General features: G+C 37.5%; 1 protein-coding gene across 4 annotated transcripts in view; it reads right to left on the reverse strand.

The window, feature by feature from the left end:
* Positions 1-26,433, reverse strand: part of TIPRL (TOR signaling pathway regulator) — a 35,461-nt gene that overhangs the window by 2,235 nt on the left and 6,793 nt on the right. For 2 of the 4 annotated variants that reach the window (XM_001928523.5, XM_021089447.1), the window contains exons 2-6: positions 23,845-24,024; positions 23,063-23,162; positions 17,520-17,651; positions 4,252-4,347; positions 1,450-1,512 (exon numbers count right to left, since the gene is read on the reverse strand). In XM_001928523.5, the coding sequence (XP_001928558.1) occupies positions 1,450-1,512; positions 4,252-4,347; positions 17,520-17,651; positions 23,063-23,162; positions 23,845-24,024 (571 nt within the window). The remainder of the gene's footprint in view (positions 1-1,449; positions 1,513-4,251; positions 4,348-17,519; positions 17,652-23,062; positions 23,163-23,844; positions 24,025-26,433) is intronic. The other 2 variants (XM_021089446.1, XM_021089448.1) reach the window with 2 other exon arrangements.

Raw genomic sequence — 26,433 nt, forward strand, 5'->3', positions numbered from 1 at the left:
CTTAAAGCATACCAATTTTAAAGTGAGGTACAATATATGTATATACAGAGCATCATTAGGTGTTCTTAATAACAGGTACCTTTTGTTATTGGCTTATTCAGCTCTGTTACTAGATGGTTTCCTCAAAGATCATAGGGATATGTCATTTATAATGCTCCCATAAGTGTCCTAAGAATTTAACACACCCTAATCCAATACCCTGTCCCTGTTATTTTTATACTTCGAAAGCACTAGCCTTCAGTTAAGAGGCCAACACGTGATCTACAACAGACTCTCAGTAACTTTTCCAACCAATATATATTCTATACATACACAGAAATAAGCACTAAGAGTGAATTTTTTAAAAAAATCAGGTTTGGGGGAGTTCCCGCTGTGGCGCAGTGGTTAACGAATCCGACTAGGAACCATGAGGTTGAGGGTTCGGTCCCTGCCCTTGCTCAGTGGGTTAATGATCCGGCGTTGCCGTGAGCTGTGGTGTAGGTTGCAGACGCGGCTCGGATCCCACGTTGCTGTGGCTCTGGCGTAGGCCAGCGCTACAGCTCCAATTCGACCCCTAGCCTGGGAACCTCCATATGCCGCGGGAGCGGCCCAAAGAAATAGCAAAAAGACAAAAAGACAAAAAAAAAAAAAAAAAAAAAAAAATCAGGTTTGGGAGTTCCCGTTGTGGCGCAGTGGTTAACGAATCCGACTAGGAACCATGAGGTTGCGGGTTCAATCCCTGCCCTTGCTCAGTGGGTTAACGATCTGGCATTGCCATGAGCTGTGGTGTAGGTTGCAGACACGGCTCGGATCTGGCATTGCTGTGGCTGTGGCGTAGGCTGGCGGCTATAGCTTCAATTCAACCCCTAGCCTGGGAACATCCATATGCCTCAAGAGTGGCCCTAGAAAAGGCAAAAAGTCAAAAAAATAAAAAAATAAATAAAAATCAAGTTTGCAGGAAGGTATCACTTCTTAAGCAACTCACTATAGAATCCTACAGACTTTTAGATGCCCTTTTTACAAGTCTCAGGGGAGGGAACAAAAAAAAAAGGAAAACTGTGCCCCCTCAAAACAAGTCATGGTGCAGAATCACCACATTTTAGGAAGAAAAAAAGGAAATTGGATAGAAAGAAATTATAGAGTGACAGGATGGTAAGAGGAAAGAACAGCCAATTGCAGCCCATCACCAACCAGTTATGTGACTTGGAGTAAGTCACACCGCTGAGTCTCAGGCCTTCCAGAATAAAATGTGGAAATCGGACTGGATGATGGCTAAGGTACCTATCAACGCTATCTGTAGTTAAGTTCTAGAAAAAATAGACTGCAGTAGGATTTATCCTATAGAGGAGCCCAATTAGGTGAATGAGTGGATTTAGGGATGTAGATTTTGTGGATGGGTGAGGCATGGAGGAATACCATACTTAAAATATGAATTTTAAACTTCTAAAAGCCAATATTTAAATACTGTACCATTAAATTAGAAATTTTGCTCTCTCGTGATGTATATTCTCGTAACATGTAGGTCTTGTCGGCCTATGTTTAAAAATAAAAAATTGCAATAAATTTACTTACACTGATTTACAAAAACCTTTCTATTAAACAGAAATGCCTACATTTAGAACAGATTGTGAAAGTAGTATAAAACCTGATGAAAACATCCAACTCTATAGTGAGATGACTTATTCTTACCAAGAATTCTGAATTAATTCCAACCTCTATAAGTCACAGTAATATCAGACACATAGGTAAACATATTTAATAATTATCATCTACCAAAAACACAAGCAAAGGCCTCACTTTGAAGGAAAATGTATATGTCTATAAATGAGATATACAAGAGATCTCAATACTACTTCAAATTTGGAAATATATCTTTTCCTTAAGCTATATTATCATCTGTTTACATAACTGTGGCTACTCTTATGTCCTCCCCCAAAAAAAGTTTAAACAAATTTTATTCTTTCCTATTTCTATACAACTCTTGTCAAACTGCTTATTTACAATCACTTTTTGTGTACTTCAATTTCCCCTTTTAAGACTTTTGAAAGTGAAGCTTTGGGGTTTTTTTGTTTGCTTGGGGTTTTTTTTTTTTTTTGGATGCACCCTCAGCAATCAAAAGTTCCTGGGACAAGGATTGAACCTGAGCCACAGGAGTGACAATACTGGATCCTTAACCTGGTGTACCATAGGGAACTTACCTAAAGTGAGGTTTTTAGAAAGCAATTTATTACACTTTTTTGGTAAAATATTATTTAATAAAAGGAAAATCACAAGATTATGCTCCCTTGAGGTGTCAATCTTTTATATCAAGAAAAACAGATTAATGCTCATTGTAAAAAAAAAAATCAGCAGCAATCACAGCTTCCTTAAGGAATGGTAATACCATCCTTAACATTTAGAAATCTCTACACAAAACACCTTGTATATTAACAATTTCTTGAAATAGAGCACAGAGCTTTCAGATATTAAAAGAACGATCAAAATAACTGTATAATACAAACTTTTGGAAGCCATGTGATTGGTATTTCTAATATTGGGACATTATATAAATAATACATACTACAAACAAAGCTAAGAGTTAAGGGATAGTTTTCTTAAACATTAAATACACATGAGGTTTTTAAAAAAGCATTAGAAACCACCCCACCCCACCCCCCTTTACTGGGGAATGTCTTTTAGAAAACATTTTCAGGAGTTCCCGTCGTGGCGCAGTGGTTAACGAATCCGACTAGGAACCATAAGGTTGCGGGTTCGGTCCCTGCCCTTGCTCAGTGGGTTAACGATCCGGCGTTGCCGTGAGCTGTGGTGTAGGTTGCAGACGCGGCTCGGATCCTGCGTTGCTGTGGCTCTGGCGTAGGCCGGTGGCTACAGCTCCGATTCGACCCCTAGCCTGGGAACCTCCATATGCCGCGGGAGCGGCCCAAGAAATAGCAACAACAACAACAAAAAAGACAAAAAAAAAAAAAAAAAGAAAACATTTTCAGCTACTAGAGCTTTTAGAAAAGAATGTAATGTTTTCGACTAGGAACCATGAGGTTTCGGGTTGGATCCCTGGCCTTGCTCAGTGTGTTAAGGATCCCGCATTGCCATGAACTGTGGTGTAGGTGGCAGATACAGCTTGGATCTGGTGTTGCTATGACTGTGGCGTAGGCCAGTGGCTCCAGCTCTGGTTCAATCCCTAGCCTGGGAACCTCCATGTGCCGCGGGCACGGCTCTAGAAAAGACCCAAAGAAAGAACATTTAAAGGTTAAGGCATTAAAGGTAATCTAAAATTTCCTCAACAATAGGGGGAGGGAGTGGGATGGACTGGGGATGGGGATAAATAGATGTAAACTATTGCATTTGGAGTGGATAAGCAATAAGATCCTGCTGTATAGCACTGGGAACTATATCTAGTCACTTATGATGGAGCATGATAATGTGAGAAAAAGAATGTATATATGTATGTGTCACTGGATCACCTTGCTGTATAGTAGAAAATTGACTGAACACTGTAAACTAGTTATGGTGGAAAAAATAAAAATTATTAAAAAAAGAAAAAAAAGACCAGTCAGGTAAAAGACTAAGTACATGGATGAGTATGACACAGCATGTGGTCAGAGATATTTCCAGAGGTTACTAATAAAGGTTTTGGAGAGTTAAAAAAATAAAAATAAAAAAAAAAGAATGTAATGTTTTGATAGCCATGCAGTCAACATGTGAAACACCCAATCTTAAAGGTTAAAAGGATAGTCATGGAGTTCCCACTGTGGCTGAGCAGATTAAGAACCTGATATAGTATCCTTGAGGATGTGGGTTTAATCCCTGGCTTCACTCAATGGGTTAAGGATCCAGCGTTGCCACAAGCTGTGGTATAGGTTGCAGATGGCATAGGCCTGAAGCTGCAGCTCCACTATGACCCCTAGCCCAGGAACTACCATAATGCCACAGGTGTGACCATAAAAAAGAGAGAAAAAAAAATGGATAGTCATATAATATGAAGCATTACTGAAAAAATGGATAGTCATATAATATGAAGCACTACTGAATTTTACTCAGACTGACAATGTAAAAACATAAACAAGCCTAATACCAATTAGTATATTCAAAGGAGAACAAACAAAACCTAAAATCAGCAGAAGGTAGGAAATCATAAAGATCAGAGAAGGAATCAATAAAATAGAGATTCAAAAAATGGAAAAAAAAATCAATAAAACCAAGAGCTGGCTCTTTGAAAGGGTAAAGAAAATTGACAAACCTCAGTTAGTATATTCATTAAGTGAGAATAGATACCTCATGGTAAAGTCTTGTATCATTCATTCTAATAAGTACCCCATCAATTCTCAAGAAAAACCGCAACAGTAAGAAGAAGCTTGACGGCATGACTCTCTGGGGGAAAAGAAAAGTACATCAATGTTTTAATGAAAATTAAATATTTTATTACTTTGCTAAAAGAGTAAAATTTTTAAGGCATCAGAGGAAGGCTAAATGAGCATTATATAAAAATCTCTGAACCAGAGGTTCTGTGTCCTAGCTCCAACTAAGACTCAAAACCTTATTTATATTATGTAACATACCAGTTTCCATTTCCTACAATAGAAAAATATTTTTCTAGGTCAAAAGATAATGAGGTTAAAAAGATTTAAGATGCACCTAAGTAATGTGAAAATTATAATGTTCACTGTAAAAAAAAAAGTACTAAATTCATCATCAGTAATATCAAAATGAAAGAATAACCTAGTTCTTTGTTGCTACTCATCTTTTATTCACTTTATATAAAGACAGGAGGCCTTTAATGGTATGCTCTAATTCAGTGCAACTAATTAAGTACTACTGCATACTGCCAAAGTCTGGTTTATGAGATCATTACAACATGTTCTTAACATCTTTGATCTTTATCACATCTACACATTTCTGTTTTCCAAGTATTACCCTAAAGAAAGTCGGAGTTAGTGGAGAGTGGGTCCTGGTGGCAGGGAGGGAGGGGTTATATGGGGTATGGGATCTTTAGGTCTTTCAAAAGAATATACCTATGGGAGTGATATCAAACATGGTGGAGTGAAAAGCTACCTTTGTCTCTCCCCTTCAATCTACAACTAGCAAAACATCTACAATTAAACAAAGATACACTTCTGCTCAACTCAGTAGGACACTGGAAAATTCCACACATCCGTACATTAAAGGCGGTCCTAGGACACATAAAGGAGGCAGAACCAAGGGCATAGTGGACTTGTGCCTGTAATCCCAGTCCTATAACTGTGGCAACTGATCCCATGGCTTCAAAAAATCAAGTAGCAGCAGGGGAAGCAGCACACATGACTTTGGTCTTCTGACTGTGGGAACACCTGTGGCCACAGGTAACTGGAAAGCAGTGACAATGGGGCCTGGGACCCTGTCTCTTCAGCTGCTGAGGCACCCACAGCCCTGTCCTGTGCAGAACCCAAGACCCTTACAACACACAACATGGTGGAGGTGCTTGCACAACCTCACTCGCCCTAATTGTCCTTCCTCCTTCTATAGTAGAGCCTGTGTCTCAGGGGATCCCACACACAAGAAAGAGCCTGCCATTTCCATGACGCAGCAGCTCCAGCAGAAGCAAAGCAGCAACTACCCCAGAGGCACAAGAAGTAACAATGAAGGCACGAAGCTACACCTTTTACAGAGACAGTGGAGGCCGAAATGTGCCAACTCTCAAATATAACCAGAGGCAGCTCAAGTAAAAAAAAGCCAAAAACTTGTGTTACAGTGCCACCTACCAGAAAACAAAAGAAAGCACTCTCAATTCTAATTCAAATACACCAGCAGAGGAACAAATACTTACTTCAAGCACCATAAAGAATCACAATAATACTATACCACAAAAGGAAATGACAATTCTCAAAAAACCAAACTTAAAGTCACAGAATACTTCAGTCTAACTGAAAAAGAATTCAAGGTACCTGGACCTAGAAACTATCATGCTAAGTGAAGTCAGCCATACAATGAGACACCAGCATCAAATGCTTTCACTGACATGTGGAATCTGAAAAAAGGACAGACTGAACTTCTTTGCAGAACAGATGCTGACTCACAGACATTGAAAAACTTAACGGTCTCCAGAGGAGACAGTTTGGGGGGTGGGGGGATGTGCTTGGGCTATGGAATGGAAATCCTGTGAAATCAGATTGTTATGATCATTATACAACTACAGATGTGATCAATTCATTTGAATAATTAAAAAAAAAGAATTCAAGGTATCTATCATGAAGAAATTCAAAAAGATACAAGAAAACTCAGGTAGTTTAATGAGCTCATGAATAAAATTAATGAACAGAAGGAATACCTTATCAAAGAGATTGAAACTCTAAAGAACCAAACAGATGTTCTGGAGCTGAAGAACTCAATAAACAAGATAAAGAATACATTAGAAGACACTGGAAATTGGACTTCCTGTTGTGGCTCAGCAGTAACAAATCCAACTAGTATCCATGAGGATGCAGGTTCGATCCCTGGCCTCGCTCAGTGGATTAAGGATCCAGCATTGCAGTGAGCTGTGCTATAGGCTGCAGACTCAGCTCAGATCCCACACTAATGTGGTTGTAGCATAGGCTGGCAGATATAGCTCAGACTCAACCCCTAGCCTGGGAACTTCCATACACCAGGGGTGAGGCCCTAAAGAAAAAGAAAACACTGGAAATAGAGCAGAATGGAAGAGAGGATTAGTGAGCTCAAAGGTAGAAATCTAGAAATGATATGTCGAAGAGGAAAGAGAGATAAGATATTTTAAAAAAGAGAGAAAATTCTACAAGAGCTATGCAACTCTTTCAGAAGAGCAGCATTAGGATAATTAGGCATCTTAAAAAGAAGAGAGGAAGAAGGGAGCAGAGTGATTATTTAAAGAAATAAGATCAGAGAACTTCCCAAACCTGGGAAAGGAACTGGACATATAAAGTCCACGAAGCTGGAGTTCCCATCGTGGCGCAGTGGTTAACGAATCCGACTAGGAACCATAAGGTTGCGGGTTCGGTCCCTGCCCTTGTTCAGTGGGTTAACGATCCGGCGTTGCCGTGAGCTGTGGTGTAGGTTGCAGACGAGGCTCGGATCCTGCGTTGCTGTGCCTCTGGCGTAGGCCGGTGGCTACAGCTCCGATTCAACCCCTAGCCTGGGAACCTCCATATGCCGCGGGAGCGGCCCAAGAAATAGCAACAACAACAACAACAAAAGACAAAAAAAAGTCAAAAGACAAAAAAATAAATAAATAAATAAAGTCCACGAAGCTAAGAGAACACCTAAGCATCTCAATGCAAAAAACCTTCTCCAAGACATAATATTAAAATTGGTGAAAGTCAGTGACAAAGGAAAACTCTACATACAGCCATGGAAAAAGAGGATAGTAATTAAAAGGAACCCCCATTAGGCTATTGGCAGATTTCTCAGCAGAAACCTGATAGGCCAGTAGGGAGTAGAATGACATTCACAAAATACTGAAAGACAAAAATTATCACCCAAGAATACTCCATCCAGCAAAGTTATCATTCAGATAGGAAAGAGACAAACAAATGATGAGGGAGTTCATCAACACTAGATTTCTCATATAAGAGATGTTGAAAGGAGCTCTTTTACCAGAAACAAAACAGCAAAAATACACGAAACTTTGAGGAAGGTAATAAATAGACAGAACCAGAAAACTACAACTCTTTGTCAGAATAGGTTTTTATTTTATTTTATTTTTTGGCTGTGCCTATGGCCTATGAAAGTTCCAAGGCCAGGGATCAAACTTGCACCACAGCAGTGGCCCAAGATGCTGCAGTGACAATGCTGGATCCTTAACCCACCGCACCAAGAAAACTCCTAGAATAAGAAAAGAGAGAGAAAAAGGGACAGAGAAAATATTTGAAGAGATAACAGACAAAAACTTTCCTAACATGGGAAAGAGATCACTATTTCAAGTCCAGGAAGTAAAAAAAAAAAAAAAATTACCTGAAGATAAATGAAAATGAAAATATGACATAACTGAAATCTATGGGACACAGCAAAGCAGTACTAAGAGGCAATTTATAGAAATACAGGTCTACCTCAAGAAATAAGAAAAAATCCCAACAATCTAACCTTACACCTCAAGGAACTAGAAAAAGAAGAAGAAAACCCAAAGTTAGTAGAAGGAAGGAAGAGCAAAGTGGAAATAAATAAAATAGAAACTAAAAATACAATAGAAAAGATTGATGAAACCAAGGGCTAGTTCTTTGAAAAGATAAACAAAATTGATAAACCACAGCTAGACTTACTAAGAAAACAAGAAGGCCCTGATTTTAAAAAAAAAATCAGAAATGAAAAAGGAAAAATAACAATGGATACCACAGAAATACAAAATATTAAAACAGAGTATTTATTATGAACAGCTATACAACCAAAAAATTGGACAACCTAAAAGAATCAGGCAAATCTTTCGAATCACATAACCATCCAAGACTGAATCATGAAGAAATAGAAAATGAACAGACCAATCACTAGTCAGAGATTGAAATAAAAAAATTGAAATCAAAAAGTCCCCCAAGGAGTTCCCGTCATGGCTCGGTGGTTAACAAATCCGACTAGGAACCATGAGGTTGCAGGTTCAATCCCTAGGCTTGCTCAGTGGGTTAAGGATCTGGCATTACTGTGAGCTGTGGTGTAGGCCAGCGGCTACAGCTTCAATTAGACCCCTAGCCTGGGAACCTCCATATGCCGCAGGTGCTGCCCTAAAAAGACAAAAGACAAAAGAATTTTTAAAAAGTCCCCCAAAAAGCAAAAGGCCCAGGACCACCAGACAACTTCATAGGTGAATTCTACCAAACATTCAAAGAAGATTTAAAAACAATCCTTCTCAAACTATTCCAAAAAATTGAAGGGAAGGGAGAACTTTCTAACTCATTTTTCATAGCCATCATTAATTACACTAATACCAAAACCAGACAAAGAAACTATAAAAAAACAAAATTACAGGCCAATATTTAGGACAAACATAAATTTTAAAAATCCTTAACAAAATATTAGCAAAACTAATTCAACAATACAATAAAAGGATTGTATACCATGATCAAGCAGGATTTATTTCAATGATGCAAGTATGGTTCAGCATATGTAAATTGATCAATAGGATACACCACATTAACAAAAAGAAGGGTAAAAAGCATATCATTCAATAAATGCAGAAAAAGTATGTGACAAGGTTTAGCACCCATTTATGATAAAAAAAAAAAAAAAACTCTCAAAACAATGAATGGATACAGAAGGGATGTACCTCAACATAAGAAAGGCCATATATGACAAACTGACAGCTAACATCATGCTTGATGGTGAAAAATTGAAACTGTCCCTTTAAGATCAGGAAAAAGACAAGGATCCTAACTCTTGCCACTTCTATTCAACCAAGTATTGGAAGTCCTAGCCAGAACAATTAGGGAAGGAAAAAAAATGAAAAGCACCCAAACTGGAAAGGCAGGAGTAAAACTGTCACTATTTTGCAGATGACATGATTTCATACATATAATAGCCCAGACATGGAAACAACCTAAGTGGCCATCAACAGATGCCTGGATAAAGAAGATATGGCATACTTATACAAAGGAACACTACTTAGCCAAAAGAGAGAGAAAGAAAGAAATCTTGCCATTTGTGACAACATAGATATGTCTTGAGGGTATTATGCTAAGTTAAATAAATCAGACAGAGAAAAACGAATTCCATAGATATCACTTATATATCACTTGTGCTTATATGTGGAATCTAAACCATACAACAAACTAGTGAATATAACAAAAAAGGAGCAGACTCACAGGTGTTGAGAAAAAACTAGTGGACACCAGTGGGGGCAAGAAAGGAGAAAGAAACAACATGGGGTGGGAGTTAGAGGTACAAGCTATTAGGTATAAAATAAGTTGCAAGGATATACTGTACAACATGGCAAATAAAGCCAATATTTTATAATAGCTACAAATGGAGTATAATCTTTAAAAACTGTGAATCACTATATTGTACACTTGTAATTTATGTAATATTATACATCAAATATATTCAGTGAAAAATGTTAATAAAAAAGGGCATTGTGTCTCCTTTTGAATATGTTTAAAAGTTTTATAATAAAATATTAGTTTAAAAATGATTGAACAATTACTAAATAAATGCTACTTAGTAATTGTAATTTAGTAAGCAACAAGTTCTCACAGTAGGTCTTAAATTTATATAAATGAAATACAGTCTCAATTCCCAAGAAGTTTATCAAAGAGAGAAACAGTTAGCAGATAAAATGAGGTGGTTGGTAGCTGCTATAGCAGAGGTACATACAAGGTTTAATAAGGATGCAAAGAAAGAAGAAGCTAAGTCTGCTGAAGAAATTCAGAGAAGGCAATGCTTGAGCTGACCATAAACAGAAAAGCTAGGGTGGGAAGGAAAATTCCAGAAAGAGGAAATAGGCTGTAGAAAAAAAAAAAATTCTGAGGCATGAAATAGTAAGATACATTCAGCAACTTGCCTGTAATTCCAGATAAGCACAGAGCAACATCAATGAAAAAAGAAGAAATAACAAGAACCCAGTAACAAAAGTAGCATTACTGCCTGGAGTGTCACCAGCCACAGAACAAGCTCTCCTGTCCAAGGACCTTTCAACACTTTGTCCCTGACCTGAAGTTGTTCTCCTGGCTAAGTAAGGCTTGCCTGTCCTTCAGGTCTCAGCATAAATGTCACTTCCATAGAGAGGCCTTTTCTACTGTTCCATAAGCAGAAGGATTTCTCTTGTATTCTCTCTCATAGTTCTCCTTTACAAATGAACAGATCTGCAACTATATTCATTTATGTTTTTACTTGCTTAAAGTTTGTCTCCTCTCTACTTGACTGTAGGCTTTAAGATAGTGGGAATATCTGCTGTGCTCATCACTGTGTTCCTACTGCCTATAAGAGTCACTAGAACACAGCAGATGCTCATTACCTACTGGCTGAAGGAAATAGAGCCTAGAAGCTCTTTGGTGGAGAAAAGGCTCTGAGTCAAACTGTATTTATTCTGCAGCAAAACTTAAAAGCAAGACTTTTATAACAATGAAATTGAGAAGCACATCACTAACTGACAGAGCGCTATTTGTAACTATTAGAAAGAATTATTTGCAGCATTTCTTCAAATTTCAAAATGAGTTATTAACAGTCATACTGCGCACAATACATGAATCAAGTAGAAGTATCATTTCAACATGGCACAATGCGGAGATTAAGACTAAGGACACAAGCTCTAACCTCAATTCAATAATTCAACTGTATATATTGAGGCAGTAGTTCTCTACAAGGGGACATTTGGAAATTTGTGAGGAGGGTATTTTTCACTGTCACAATGACGAGCAACCAATACTAATATTCAGCAGTTAAAGACCAGAGACATTAGACATTCTGTAATGCCCAAGATGATCCTATGCCACAAAGTCCAATTCTGCACCCCACAAAACTTCCAAATATCTCACCTGACTTTTCTGTGGGTGAAAAAACTGATTTCTTATCTTTGAACCTAACTCCATTTTACATATAAATACAAAACCCACTCAGTTTCCAAGAAGGTAATTACCATGTAAATCAAGGTAAGATTAAACTGTTTTATCTGTGTTTTATCTGACATTTCACTAAGCCTTGTTCACCATTTTGAAAAATTACATCACTAATGGCAGTCTTGATCAGGTGATATGAGTCACTGACTGATACCTGGCATCAGCCTACACTTGTAGATGTCACATTCACAGTGATTCAATATGCAAGTTAAGTACCTGACTACTTATGCAGTCATATGATGCATTTACATATTGAAATACCTATCATTTATTCTAAATCAATTTTTAAATTTCCCTTTTATAATTATAATTAATTTTATAATTAGGACATTATGCTGATTTATTATAAAGGAAGATGGCTTATATTATCTATGAATTTCTTGTAGGATAATAAAAGGGAGGGAGAATTGAAAATATTTGGTTAAAAAAAAAAAAAAAAAAAAGGAGCTACAGGTCTGGTAAGGTTGAGAACCACCAACTTAGAGCATGTCACTGAACTACCCGAAGGCTCTTCCTCTTTCATCTACAAAAAGAAGTGATGGAAAGAAAATCCCAGGAGTTCCCATTGTCGCTCAGCACATTATGAACCCAAGTGATATCCATGAGGATGTGGGTTAGAGCCCTGGCCCAGCTCAGTGGGTTAAGGATCTGGCGTTGCCATGAGCTGTGGTATAGGCTGCAGACGCGGCTCAGATCCTGCATTGCTGTGGCTGTGGCATAGGCTGGCAGCTGCAATTCTGATTTGATCCCTTGCCTGGGAACTTCCATATGGCACAGATGCAGCCCTGAAAAAAAAAAAAGAAAAGAAACAGTCTCTTGGGCTCTATGTCTATAAAATATGACAATTCTTTGAGACCACATGTCCAACAAAAGCTACCTCTGCACAGGGCACTGTAGAATTCTTTGTATACAGAGATATATCCCTACCTGCCCAGTAAAACACTGCAGTAGAAGGCAGACAATATTCACTCCTGACTCTACTCAGAATGGAATTAACTATTAACTATAAAAGCCATTATAGAACATCACAGTGCCACCAGTATTTTGGTAGATATGAAATTAATTTTCTTTGAAAGTTAAAAATTAACATTAGCACAAAAGTAGCTTCTCTTTAGATCTCTGTTAGAGCATAATCCTATGAACAGTAAGCCCTAACAACAATAGTAGGTTAAGACACAAAATCCTAACCTAAAAACAAACAATGCTGAGAGAAGCTAATTTAGAAATACATGATGAAAATTAATTTCTTTTTCCTTTATTTTATTTTATTTTTGTCTTTTTGCCATTTCTTGGGCCGCTCCTGCGGCATGTGGAGGTTTCCAGGCTAGGGGTTTAATCAGAGCTGTAGCCACTGGCCTACGCCAGAGCCACAGCAACGCGGGATCCGAGTCGCGTCTGTGACCTATACCACAGCTCACGGCAACGCCGGATCCTTAACCCACTGAGCAAGGCCAGGGATCGAACCTGCAACCTCATGGTTCCTAGCTGGATTCGTTAACCACTGCGCCACGACGGGAACTCCTAGGAGGAAAATTAATTTCTGAAACAAACTTCTAATTAGGTATAGGTAATGCCACTCACATAAAGTTATCAAACTCATTAATAAACTCAATTAAGCAAATCCAAAACAGCCCAAGCTTTGTGGCACACGGAGCTCTAAATCCACTCTTTCTCACTGGAGAAGTGTACCACAAGGAAATTGTGTTTGGTTTTTTTTTTTAAATAAAACCAAAATTTTGGAGTTCCTGTCATGGCGCAGTGGAAATGAATCCACTAGGAACCATGAGGTTGCAGGTTTGATCCCTGGCCTTGCTCAGTGGGTTAAGAATCAGGCGTTGCCGTGAGCTGTGGTATAGGTTGCAGATGCAGCTTGGATCTGGTGTTATTGTGGCTCTGGCGTAGGCCAGCAGCAATAGCTCCAATTAGACCCCTAGCCTGGGAACCTCCATACACCGTGAGTACGGCCCTAAAAAGACAAAAGACAAAAACAAAAAACAAAATTTTAAGGTGGAGAACATACTTCAAAATCTGAAGCAGTTAAATAAACTTACTAACACTTATAAGCAACTAGTTTTGCAATTGTAAAACAAGAACTTTTTAGCAGTTTTCCAGCCAAGTTTTAAAATATCAAACAAAAGCAGTGAGCACTACTGCCATTACCCTAGATGATTCTAACAACGTTTTGAAAATGAGATATCTATATATCCACATCCCCAAATCACATTCAGAGCATTAAGAAAACACACAAGACAGTCCTTAAAAATTCAAGCCTTTTTAAAAGAAGTTCCTCATAAAGCTTTACCTAACTAAAAATAATCTGCGACAACTAAATCTCTAACGTGCCTCGGTATTCTCATAAAACTTCGCTGGTGTTCTGATTAAAAAAATCGCTGGCGTAGAGGCAGACTTACATACGTCATGTTCCCCTCTTCCTCTTATCTATGCAAGGAGCATCTCTCTCCTGACTTAAGGTTAATCCTTCCATATGTGGATCTAGATCCTAGAAGATTATGAACAAGGGCAGAAAGACAAACTGGTCCAGACAAACTGTATGACTGGTCTATGGCAAGTTACTAATAATAACTACGAAAATAAGGATATGAAAGTATTCAATGTGTAGGATTTTCATGAGGATTAAATGAACTAATATAGATAATTATCTAGCACAGTGTCTGTGAGATAATAGAAAATTATATACTAGTCTCTGCTCCTGGTTCCTGACACAGGATTTCTGAAACCCTTGTAAATTCCTAAGCGATGAGGACTAGAAGCAAGCTTTTTATTCTAATGAGGCAACTCTGGGTAGGCTCCTAGATAGGAGCTGGCCCCCAGAAAGACCAAGCCATGATTACAAGCTTGAAATTTCCAGACCCACCTCCATTCTCCGGGGAAGAGAGAGAGGCTGGAAATGGAATTAGTAATGGATCATGCCTATGTGAAGAAGCCTCCATAAAATCCCAATAGCATGGGATTCAGAGAGCTTCCAGGCTGGTGACACACCCACATACTGGGAAGAATAACAAACCTCAACTCCACAGGGACAGAAGCTGCTAGGCTTAGGACCTTTCCAGACTTTACCCTATGTATCTTCATCTGTATCCTTCAACAAAAATCCTTTAGTTAACTCGTAAACATAAATGTTTCCCTGAGTTCTATGAGCTGTTCTAGCAAACAGTCAAATCTAAGGCAGAGAACATCATGGGAACCTCTAATTTGTAGCCAAGTAGAACAGAGGCTGTGGATAACCTAGGGACCTACTATTACCTGCGACTGACATCGAAAGGATGGAGGGTGGACCCATGGGACTTCGCCCTTAACCTGTGTAATCTGATGCCATTTCCAGGTAGATAACGTCAGGACTGGGTTAAATTGCTGGGCATCCAACTGGGGCCAACAGCAATTCTGTTGCAGAACTGCATTGTCTGGGGAGAAACTTACACATCAGGTGTCACAAGTGTTGTACTGTGAGAGTAAGGAGAAACACTGAAGAAAGGAGTTTTTCCAATCAGTCTCACATATAGCAAAGCTTCAAATCCATCCTCTTCCTCCCATACTCATCCCAGGAAACCCCACTCTATCCATTTTTACCCCTTATCTATTTTTATCCCTTTTACACCTTCCTGTGAGTATCTAAACATGCTAAAGTCTTCCTCATATTCAAAAATACTACAAACACACACACACATACCTCCTTCAACCTCAAGTTCTCTCTTAGCCGCATCTGTTTCTCCTCCTATACCAGTAAGTTTTAGGAAAGTTTGGTCTACATCTACACTTTGTCTCCACCTACACATCTTTCCTTTACCCCCTAACCATGTAACTTATATTGACCTTGCCAAAGTGAATAATGATATCCTAATTGCCAAAACCAATGAACAATTTTTTTAGTCTACGGGACACCATTCCATTCTAAGCTCATAAGATCTCTTTTCAGCACAATACTGACCTCCATGACATCCTCCTTGAAAGTTCTACTCCTTTCACTTCCCAAGCACCACATTCCTGGTTTCTCATCTACATCCCTATTTACCAGGTTAGTCTTTGCTTCTATAGAAGAGAATTTTATTTGTCCATACCCCATTACCTCTAAGCCAGAAATTATGGCATTTATTTTATTTACAGCAATAACTCTTATAATCTTAGAAACAAAGGAAATTTACTAGTCTAATGGAGTCCTTCCAGGCATTCTTAAAATGGATCCCTATCACATATCTTTTTTTTAACTCAATGAATTTTATTACATTTATAGTTGTACAACAATCATCACCACCCAATTTTATCACATATCTTTTAAAAAGTTACACTAGATAAGAAGAAAGAACACTTTAAGATGACTCTTCAGTTTGAGACTTACTGTTTACTCTGGTACACACATAATACATTTATGCCCATACCCTCTCCACCTCCTTCAACTGCAAAGCCACATGTGCTCCCCACACACCTACCCATTTATATACATCACAGAATACCTACCCACTTGGATACAAATGCACATCCAGATATGCAAACTCATAATAAACATTCAACATAGTCAATTCCGTAGGTGGAGAGACAAGTGGAAAGGTCCATGACTGAATGAGTTGGAGAATGAACAAATTCAAGTCACAAAAGATAAACTGTGGCTAAGTTACAGGTGAACAAGGAATAATCATTTAATGCTAGAATAATGATATATGTTAGATGGTATATCTAACCATCTAACCATCTAAAGAAAACTTCGTCGCTAATTAGTGTTACAACCTTAGATAAACTAACTTTTTGAGCCTCAGCTATAAAACAGAGGCTAGACTTACTAATGATTGTCTAAAAATTCCTTACAATTCCAAAGTGCCACAATTCTACAGAGAACCTTGGCTTTAAAACAATTTTTTTTGTTTGTTTGTTTTGTTTTTTTAGGGCTGCACCCCATGGCATATGGAGGTTCAGGCTAGGGGTCAATCGAAGCTACAGCTACCCGCCTACACCACAGCCACAGCCACAGCAACGCTGGATCTGAGCTGTGTCTTCGACCTACACCACAGCTCATGGCAACCCCAGATCCTTAACCTGCTGAGCAAGGCCAGGAATCGAACCTGCAACCTCATGGTTCCTAGCTGGATTCGTTTCTGCTGCTCCATGACGGGAACTCTTTTAAAACAAATTTATTGCTGCTTTTGACTTACTGTTTTCATTCTTTTTATCATTATTACTATTAAAATCACAATATCCATAATCATTATGCTCTAAGAACAATGTTTGATTCCAAGGCCCTTGACGTTGTCAGTCCTTATGGTAAGTGCTACAAGTGAGGGGTGAAAAAAGTACTTACAGGAGTATGGTAAAGGGATACCTGACTCTGCCTAGGGGAGCTGTGGAAGGCCTTACAGAGAAGGTTATCACCTTCTTTAGCTAGGTGTTAAGGATAAGGCATTTAATAAAAGTTTTGGTCAAAGTTTTTCTGGAAAGTGTTGGAAATCCAATTATAACCTCACAGTATGAATAACTGCTAGGAGTCTATTATTCTTTTTAAACATGTTCCACCAATAATACTGTTAATGGAAGTAGTTTGTCCTCTGCTGATAGAAAAATACAAAAAAAAAAAAAGAAGTGAATTAACGCTTGTCATTTGTTTTCCACCCCCATGCTGGAGACTAAATTGTAGTATAAATAGGTGCACTGAAATTAGGACATATGGGTCACTCTTTAAAATGACATCCACTGTGCTCTCTGTAGATCCCTTCAATATCATTTTTAATTCAGAAAGTAAAAATCAAGGAACAGTTTTCATTTAATTAAATAATAAACAAACCACAAAGTAGCCAGACAGGTCTACAAAAAAAAATTCTTTGCTAAAGTCTTAACAATATACTAAGACGTTGTAAATTTTATTATGGATATTATTAATAAGATGTATTCCAGACCCAAGCGAAACTTTACATATCATGTTAAGACAGTGTAATTTGAAGTCAGTCTTGTATTTCTGACCAACAGCAAGAAAGGAAGAAAGAAGTTAATTTTAAACAAATTCGCAATACTCACAATTTTCACACTCAGGCTTGAAACTCCATGATCATGAAGTTCATCCTCAAACAGAAGAACTTCTTCAAAAAACTTAATCTGCTCTCTGGCTTTCAATTTCTCTGTATCTATATGATCTGTTGTAGGTACAACCTAAAACAAAAAGGTTAAGGAGGGGCACAAAAAAAAAAAAAATCAAGATGCTAGAAACATAGGAAAACAGTTTTCCTACCTGTCTTCGGCATAGCCAGAGCACAGTTCTAAATTTGGGTGTCATCAGCAGACAGGAAAGATGAGATATATACCTTGTCCCTGAAAAAGCTAGGATGGCTGATATTACACCTTCACAAAATACAGAGTAAAATTCATCATCTTTCATATTAAAATCATTAAAGAGAACACATTAAGATCAAGTGCTCTATTGTGACTATGAGAAATTTAACCATCTGAAAATTAGTGTGATGAACTACTATCATAGAAGTTCGAAGCAATTTTGAGCTGTAAAAGTCTACTTTCAAGCCATTCACTTGGAACTTAAAAAAAAATTTTCCCATTAGAATGACGTTACGTATTTGAGATCCCCAACCTACAAACAAGTGTTTCAGAGAAATTCTGAGGGAAACTCCTAGCATTCCCAAGGGCTTTAGAGGATAGTGGCAATTTTTTCAACGTAGTATTCTGCAGCCCCCAGACACAAACATATATAACACAACAAAAGCACCAAAAATCTCAAGGTGGATCACATCAATACTCATAAAGTCCAAGTGTCTCCTAACAGCAGCATGAATGTATGAGTTGTAATACTATTCTTTACCGCATTCAATTTCTCTACAAAATATTCTGCTTTTCTACTCTTTGATGTAGTTGTATCATAAAAAAACACAGCTAATCTCATTAAACCATAAGTATTCAGTAAATGGTAGCTATTATTTTACTTTAATTAGTAGCTTGATTAGGTCATTTGTTTGACTCAAGGATAGAATTATGATATGGAAAGTAGTTTGAGAAAACTGGACAAGAAATAGATGAATATGATAATGGATGTTCAACAGATTACACAGATTTTATGGGAAAGTGATCTAAGGAAGTATTAAGTGATGTAGGGGGAAAGGTTGCTATGAAAGAAACTAGCAGTTGTAAATGATTCCCAAGAGGTGAAAAAAATGTCCATAGTTCTTACATGTTCACCTACAGATAGCATTTTAGCCCTCCGCAATTTTACTCCAATATACACATATAGCAATACACTTGCATGTTTGTGACCTATTTAAGACCAATGTTAGTGCCTCTAGGACTGCCTAAGAACATAAAACTTCAGTTGGTATTAAATGAACACAACATCTAGATTCCTTACTTTTTATTTAGTTTCAGTTCAAAGGAACACATTCGAAAAATCCTCCTTATAGATATACCTGACTTCCAAAAAATTAACCATTACATGAATTTTCTGACTAGTCAGTGGTTACTTCACTAATGTTTCATATATGCCTTTCAGTAAGTGACTGGTGAACATGAATCCATCAGTCTTTTTGTTTTTTGTTTTTTTTTTTCTTTTTAGAGCCGCACCTACAGCAAATGGAAGTTCCCAGGCTAGGAGTTGAATTGGGGCTGTAGCTGCTGGCTTACGCCACAGCCACAGCAATGCCAGATCCAAACTGCATCTGCAACCTACACCATAGCCCAATGCCAGATCCTTAAACCACTGAGTGAGGCCAGGGATCGAACCCTTGTCCTCATGGATACCAACTGGGTTTGCTAACCACTGAGCCGCAATGGGAACTCCCTTCAGTTTTGCCATCTACTTGTTCTTGTAAAATGTCAGAAAGAAAAAGGTAAGAAATAATTAGGTGGTCCCTGGTGGCTCAGTGGGTTAAGGATCTGGCGTTGGCACTGCTGTGGTGCAGGTTCAATCTCTGGCCCAGGCACCTCCACATGCTGTGGGCAACCAAAAAATTTTTAAATAATAATAATAATAATAATAATAACTAGATAACACATGGATTAGGGAAATTTGTTATATTTAACTTATTTATATACATAACATAATTTTCATTTACAGGGATATATATGTTTAAAACTTTGTATTTCTCAACCTTCTCTCTTCCACATCTAAACTTACCTCCTCCCTAGGTTTTATACTGCAGTGAAAAAAAAAAAAAAAAAAAAGGAAAAAAGGAAAAAGAAAGCTCAAGATAGTGAATCATACTGAATGAATTGGGCAAATGTTCCAATGTGCTTTGAAAAAGAAAAAAAAAAAAAAGCTTTTTTAAATACATGGACACTGAGCATGCTTTATTCCTAAAAGACAGTACCAATAGAAGAGGCAATCTCCTACTTCTATTTTCCTACAGATTTAATTTACTTACTTAATAGGAAAGAAGAAAATGGCCAAATATTGATAGGTTATTATAGGCCAGGTACATTTTAGGCATTTGACCTCTTTCCTCGTAACATCCTCATATCATAATCTTAGATATGTGCCTTTGGTATAGCCCAGACAATAAATGACAAGGCTGGATATGAATCTAGCTAGGTCAGTACAACTCTGTGATGGGCTCTTGCCCCTTACACCATGCTACAACTACAGTAATAGGTTAAACAACCTAAAGAGTGAGAAAACATTAAATAGGCCCACATACACACTCCATACATGCCAGCAGCCCCCAATAACTAAAAAACAAGAAATTAAGGGCAAAGGAAAGGCCTCATTCTAATGCATCATTCTTTGATATTCTTACTGTACATAAAAAGTGCTTTCTGCTTCACAGGGCTAATTTTTTATACACACTAGGGCTTCTGAATAGTGCTTTGAGGAAGAGCTGAAGGATTAAATAATTTAAAATCCCAAGTAATATTACAGGTCAAAAAATTCTCAGGTATTAAAAAAAAAAGTTAAATGTGGAGTTCCCACCATGGCTCAGTGGTTAAGAAACCTGACTAGAATCCATGAGGACACAGGTTTGATCCCTGGCCTCACTCAGGGTCTGTGAGCTGTGGTGTAGGTCACAGACAGGGCTTGGATCCCACATTGCTGTGGCTCTGGTGCAGGCAGGAGGCTACATCTCCGGTTGGATCCCTAGCCTGGAAACCTCCACATGCCACCTCGGGTGCAGCCCTAAAAAGACAAAAAAAAAAAAAAAAAAAAAAAAAAAAAAAAGTTAAATGTAAACACTGTTCCTATGAGAGAACAGATTTGTGGTTGCCAAGGGGGAGAGAGAGGGAGTGGGATAGACTGAGAATTTGGGTTAATGGATGCAAACTATTACATTTAGAATGGATAAGCAATGAGGTCCTACTGTATAACACAGGGAACTATATGCAATCTCCTGGGATAGATGATTATGCAAAAGAATATTTTAAAAATGTATTATATGTTGGAGTTCCCGTCGTGGCGCAGTGGTTAACAAATCTGACTAGGAACCATGAGGTTGTGGGTTCGATCCCTGGCCTTGCTTAGTGGGTTAGGGATCTGGCATTGTCGTGAGCTTTGGTGTAGGTCACAGACGCGGCTCGGATCCCGCGTTGCTGTGGCTCTGGTGTAGGCCAGTGGCTACAGCTCCAATTCGACCCCTAGCCTGGGAACCTACATATGCTGCTGGAAGCAGCCCTAGAAAAGGAAAAAAAAAAAAAATGTATTATATGTATAACTGAGTCACTTTATGGTACAGCAGAAATTGGCATTAACACTATAAATCAACCATACTTTAAAAAAATTTTTTAATGTTCCTATGAAAGTGATCTTCCATATAATAAATGTGCTTAACAATAAACTATAGTATTGGCATTATGTTACTAAGAGATAAATACTTTTTTTCTTTGGGCTGCTCTCACAGCATGTGAAGTTCCCAGGCCAGGGACTGAAACCATGCCATAGCAGTGACCCGAACCACTGCAGTGACAATGCAGAATCCTTAATCTGTTGTACCACAAGGGAACTCCAATACTTTAGGATCATGAACCCATTTCTTCATTTACAAAATGAGGATAATAATGTCTATTCTACAAGGTTATTTTAAGAATTAAGCAACAAAGTCCTAACAATTTGCCTGGAAAATAGTCACCCTATTTTTTAAGGCAATAAAGAAACACATTCATCAACTCTATTTAGACCATAAAGCAAGAGTAAATACTGTCTAGATAATATATGTACTTTTATTCTTGGCATTTCAATAATATTAACTTAGTTCCCTTGACCTTTGAGATGTGATATCATAATAATAAAGTTGCCATTTTTTGAGAATATTGTGTTAACAGATATTGTACTATAAACACTTAGTATATGTAATCTTAATTAACTACCTCACAACTGATATCATCCCTAGTTTACCAAAGTGAGAAACAAGACTTAGCAAAGATTAAACTGCTTTTCCAAGCTATCAAATAATGGTGCTGGGATTTGAACTCAGGTCTGCCAAAGCCTGAGCTCCTTACCACTAGTGAATGGTTGGTCATGCTGACATTTGTCAGCAATACTTAAAATAAATTACATGACAGGCTGAAGTGCCAATACACAGTACTGAGCACACGCTTTTCACCTCCTTCTATTCTCACACTCCCCACCTCTGCTGCCCTGGATCTTGCTCCTTGGTTACAACTAATCCTACTTCATAGCTTCCAGGAGGCTTTTGAAAGTAAGCCCTCAAAGTTAAGTCATGATTATTATTGCATAGGGTTAAAATAAGAGCTTGTTTCTTCACTCCTTGCAATGAAATATCAAATGGCCAGTACACCTTGCAACATTTTACAATCTGGAGTAAAAAGAAAGAATATTAATCTATGAAGTATCAACAGATTGAAATAACCTTCCTCCCCCACTGGACTGGGGGATTGTTCACTGCTGTATCCAGGGCTCTATGCAGCTAAACTCCCAATATAAGACCTACCGATTCTACCTTCCTAATTTACCACGAAGTGAATCTCTTGTTAAGCAGGGCTTACACAGCTACCCTGTAATTAATTACAATTAATGAGCAATTAATTAATTGCTCCAAACTCTGCCATGAGGTAGATATTTCTGCTTATCCAATTTACTGATAAAACAGAATCAGAAAGATTAAATAACTTGCCTAAAGCCATACTAGGTTCACGCATAGTACAGGCAGAATAAAAACTTAAGTTGTATAACCCAAAGTCCTATTTGCCCATATATCTGTTCATCTGTAAAACTGTAAGCTATTAGCTAGCAATAGCAAGTTCTTTCTAAATCACCTAATACATTACACCAAGGACAGATATACACTTTATTGCTTTTTATGCTGCAAGTGCAGCCCTAAAAAGACAAAGACAGATATACATTTTATTGTTTCTTTATAAAGATAACATTAAGGCAGTCTGCCATTGCTACCAACCACATTTTTAATAAAAACTGTTCCACCATGGCCTTTTTAAAATTTTATGCTGACAATCAATAAGCAAAATTCCTTCACATTAGGCTCTGAAGCCTCCCACAATAGAAAGTAAGTAGGATGAAAGCAGCAGTAAAAAAATAACCCATGACTAGAAAGTTCTAATTCTGAAACAATCCAAGACAATCAATGACCACAAAAACAAAAAATAAGATTTACCTTTAACTTAAGTGATTCTCCAAGTAATGTTCCCTTATAATCTGTTGTATAGGTCCAATCATATGGTTTAATAACCTCCTTAGAGTGTTCACCCTCCGTCCTCAAACACCAAAATGAGAAGGATCAGATTCAGTGATGAATAATACAGATGAACTGTATTCATATATCACACATCAAGTTTCATTCTACAAATAAAATATCCTACTAAATATATATATACACTTACTTCACAGACATAATTTACCAACGTAAGATCTTTCTTAGTTTTTCTTAACATTTACTGTTATCTGTCATGTACTAATGCAGTCTCTCAGATTAGTCCGTACATTGCCTGAATCTTTCATAATTTGATTATAAAAGAAAATAAAATATTTTATAATTTGATTATAAAAGAAAATATTTTATAATTTGATTATAAAAGAAAATATATTTTTCTCAATTTCAGTGCTCCTCAAATTTTCAGCACAAACCATACGTAAATATTTTTCTTCAAAAACAGGAACTTAAAGTGCAGTGTAATGCCTCTAAAGAATACTGAAAGCTCAAAAAAGTAAACCCTACATATCTCAGCTCAACTGTAATTCAATTTAACTCAAGAAGTATTCAAGAATGGGGCAATTAACCTCCATTTTATAGATGAGAAAAATGAATACTAGAATGATTCAACTATCAAGTTTAACAGTAATACTAGCCCTTCATTCTAATAAAATACACATGTCACAACTGAATATTTTTTCAACACTTTTTGCTTTTGTTTAACCCATAACTGCCCAGATTCTCACCTGCTTTCCTGCCACTCTTCAGCACAGGCTACTTTAAGCATTCCTTGGTAGTTGTTCACACATCTTAATGCATCTGTAGCATTGAATTCAATCCCAAAGCCAGAGCCATGCTGGATTCTTAAAACATTGTCTCCAAACATCATTTCAGGGAGAGATGGCATATGCAATTCATCAGCTAACCTATGCAAAACCAAAAGTCAGCAAGATTATTTATATCACTCTTGGCACTTTTGTTTCTTTTTGATTCCCCACAGAATACCTCCTATTTCTAAATGAGTTAAATAATATATGACTTAATAAAATGATGTATTTGTAAAGTCTATAAATGCTTTCATCACCCATTCTCTCTGTGTATATCTTTTTAGCACTGTACTAGGTAGTGGGCTAAATAAGATAATAAACAAATATCCAAATAAATACATAATATAATATCAGCTAGTAATAAGTGATAAACAAAAATTAAATCAAGGTAATGGGGGGCACTCTTTTAGGTAGGATGATCAGAGATCATATCTGAGAGTTGAATTTGAGCCTCAAAACTACCTTGGAGTTAAGAAACGTTCAGAGAGTTTAGGCAACTAGCTCAAATCACAGAGGTGGTAACACCAGGTGTCTTTCTATTATCCACATGGTTTTATAAATACTTGGACTAGAGTTCCCGTTGTGGGGCAGTGGTTAATGAATCCGACCATGAAGAACCACGAGGTTGTGGGTTCGATCCCTGGCCCCTCTCAGTGGGTTAAGGATCCGGCGTTGCCGTGAGCTGTGGTGTAGGTCACAGACGCAGCTCGGATCCCATGTTGCTGTGGCTGTGGTGTAGGCCGGTGGCTACAGCTCCAATTAGACCCCTAGCCTGGGAACTTCCATATGCCATGGGTGTGGCCCTAGAAAAGACAAAAAGACTAAATAAATAAATACTTGGACCTCATCTAACTAGCCTCATTACAGAAGAAAGTTATATTAGACATAAAGCCAGGATCACAAATTATTAACCCATAGATGTGCTTTAATCAGCCTACACAACATATTTTTCTAACATTTGAAATAATTACCAAAATCATTAAGCTGCTAATAAAAATTGAGAGATTTTTGAGAAATCTGGATTTCTGGTTTCTCTTTAAAGAAAAAAAAAAAAAGACCTGGCAACATAGAACCTGTATTGCCTGCCACATGCCACCAACTGACTGGAGCGGAGTAGAGGCTGCCCTCCTTTAAGTGGGGCATGGGATCTCTGGTTCACCAGCTACACTGGCTCTTTAGAATGGTGAGTTTGTAACCCCTGTTATAGAGATTTTCAAGTGGCTACTGATTAAAGTAGTTCGATGTATATGTTACCATGTCATATAACTCTATCACCTCAGTCACAACCAGGACTTTCAATTTAGGAATGAAAGTTCAGCTTTTCAACGAAAGGCAAGTATCTATGGGCTGGCAGGAACCCCTGAATTTTAGCCTGAGAACGCTGCCCAATACATTCATGCTGAATTGAATAATGACCAATTAAACGTACTCTGATCTTTTCATAAGTCTGAATGACAGTTAAACACAGCGCATACCAAGAGATGGGGCACGACACAGAGCCATGAGGCAGAGAGAAAGGGAGGGTGAAAAGTTTTTAAGTAACAGCAAGAGAAGCAGACAGAGCAAAGCAGAGACTGAGAAATAAGGGTAACAAGAAGAGAAGAGACTTTTACAGTTGTTCAGGCCACAAGAATTGCTGTTCATTTTCTGAGCTAATTCCTGTATTTAATTATTTTCTCATGTCCTATTAGATTTTTATCACCTGAGGCAACCGGGGGTTGGGAGAGGGTCTGTTCCTTACAAACCTGAAAGCAAAACTAACAGAGATTCCATGGAAGTGATTTTTCCAGTTATGTTATGTACCAATTTTTTTTTTTACTTTATTGATTTTGGAAATTTTTCAAAAGGTATTAAAGACTTCTCTATGTTCTTAAACAGAAAATATATAATGTTATTTTACCTTTTCTTAATGATCAGAGATTTCTGTATTTAACAATCTTGTAAGACAATGTCCTCAAGTTCATTTGAGTGTATATACCTCTAGCTGCTCTAAAATATAGGTATCTACCCCCAAAGAACCCTCATCCCCTTTTATTTGGTTTCTAACTTATAATAGGCTAGAAAAGCAAACAACCACACTTCTTAAAACTGTATAATGAATAAAAAGAGAACCTGAAAAATAATAGCAATTCACTTATTAGGGGGAAGAGAATAGAGAACTTTTTCCTTCCTTACATTTCCAATATGGTTATAATTAAAAAAAGTCAAAAGTTTAAATACACTTTGAGTGAAGTTCTAAGGGACCCTGAACAAAGCACAGTATTTTAATACAAGTGTTCTGTGTTAGCTACTTTAGCAGGTAAGAAAGCTTTCTTTTCTTTTTTCTTTTTAAGACTTCTGGGCTTCTGAAGAGCAACATAGCTATACTTGCTGGGTAAGGTAAAATAATACTATATTAAAGAAAATATTCTTATATAAAGCTAACAAAGGATCTATGCATTTCCCAAGACTATAATTACTGTTTCCAGTTGCTTTAAATCTATTTCCAACCAGACATACCAATCAAGT

This window comes from Sus scrofa, chromosome 4 (genome assembly GCF_000003025.6).
Source record: "Sus scrofa isolate TJ Tabasco breed Duroc chromosome 4, Sscrofa11.1, whole genome shotgun sequence".
NCBI lineage: Eukaryota > Metazoa > Chordata > Mammalia > Artiodactyla > Suidae > Sus > Sus scrofa.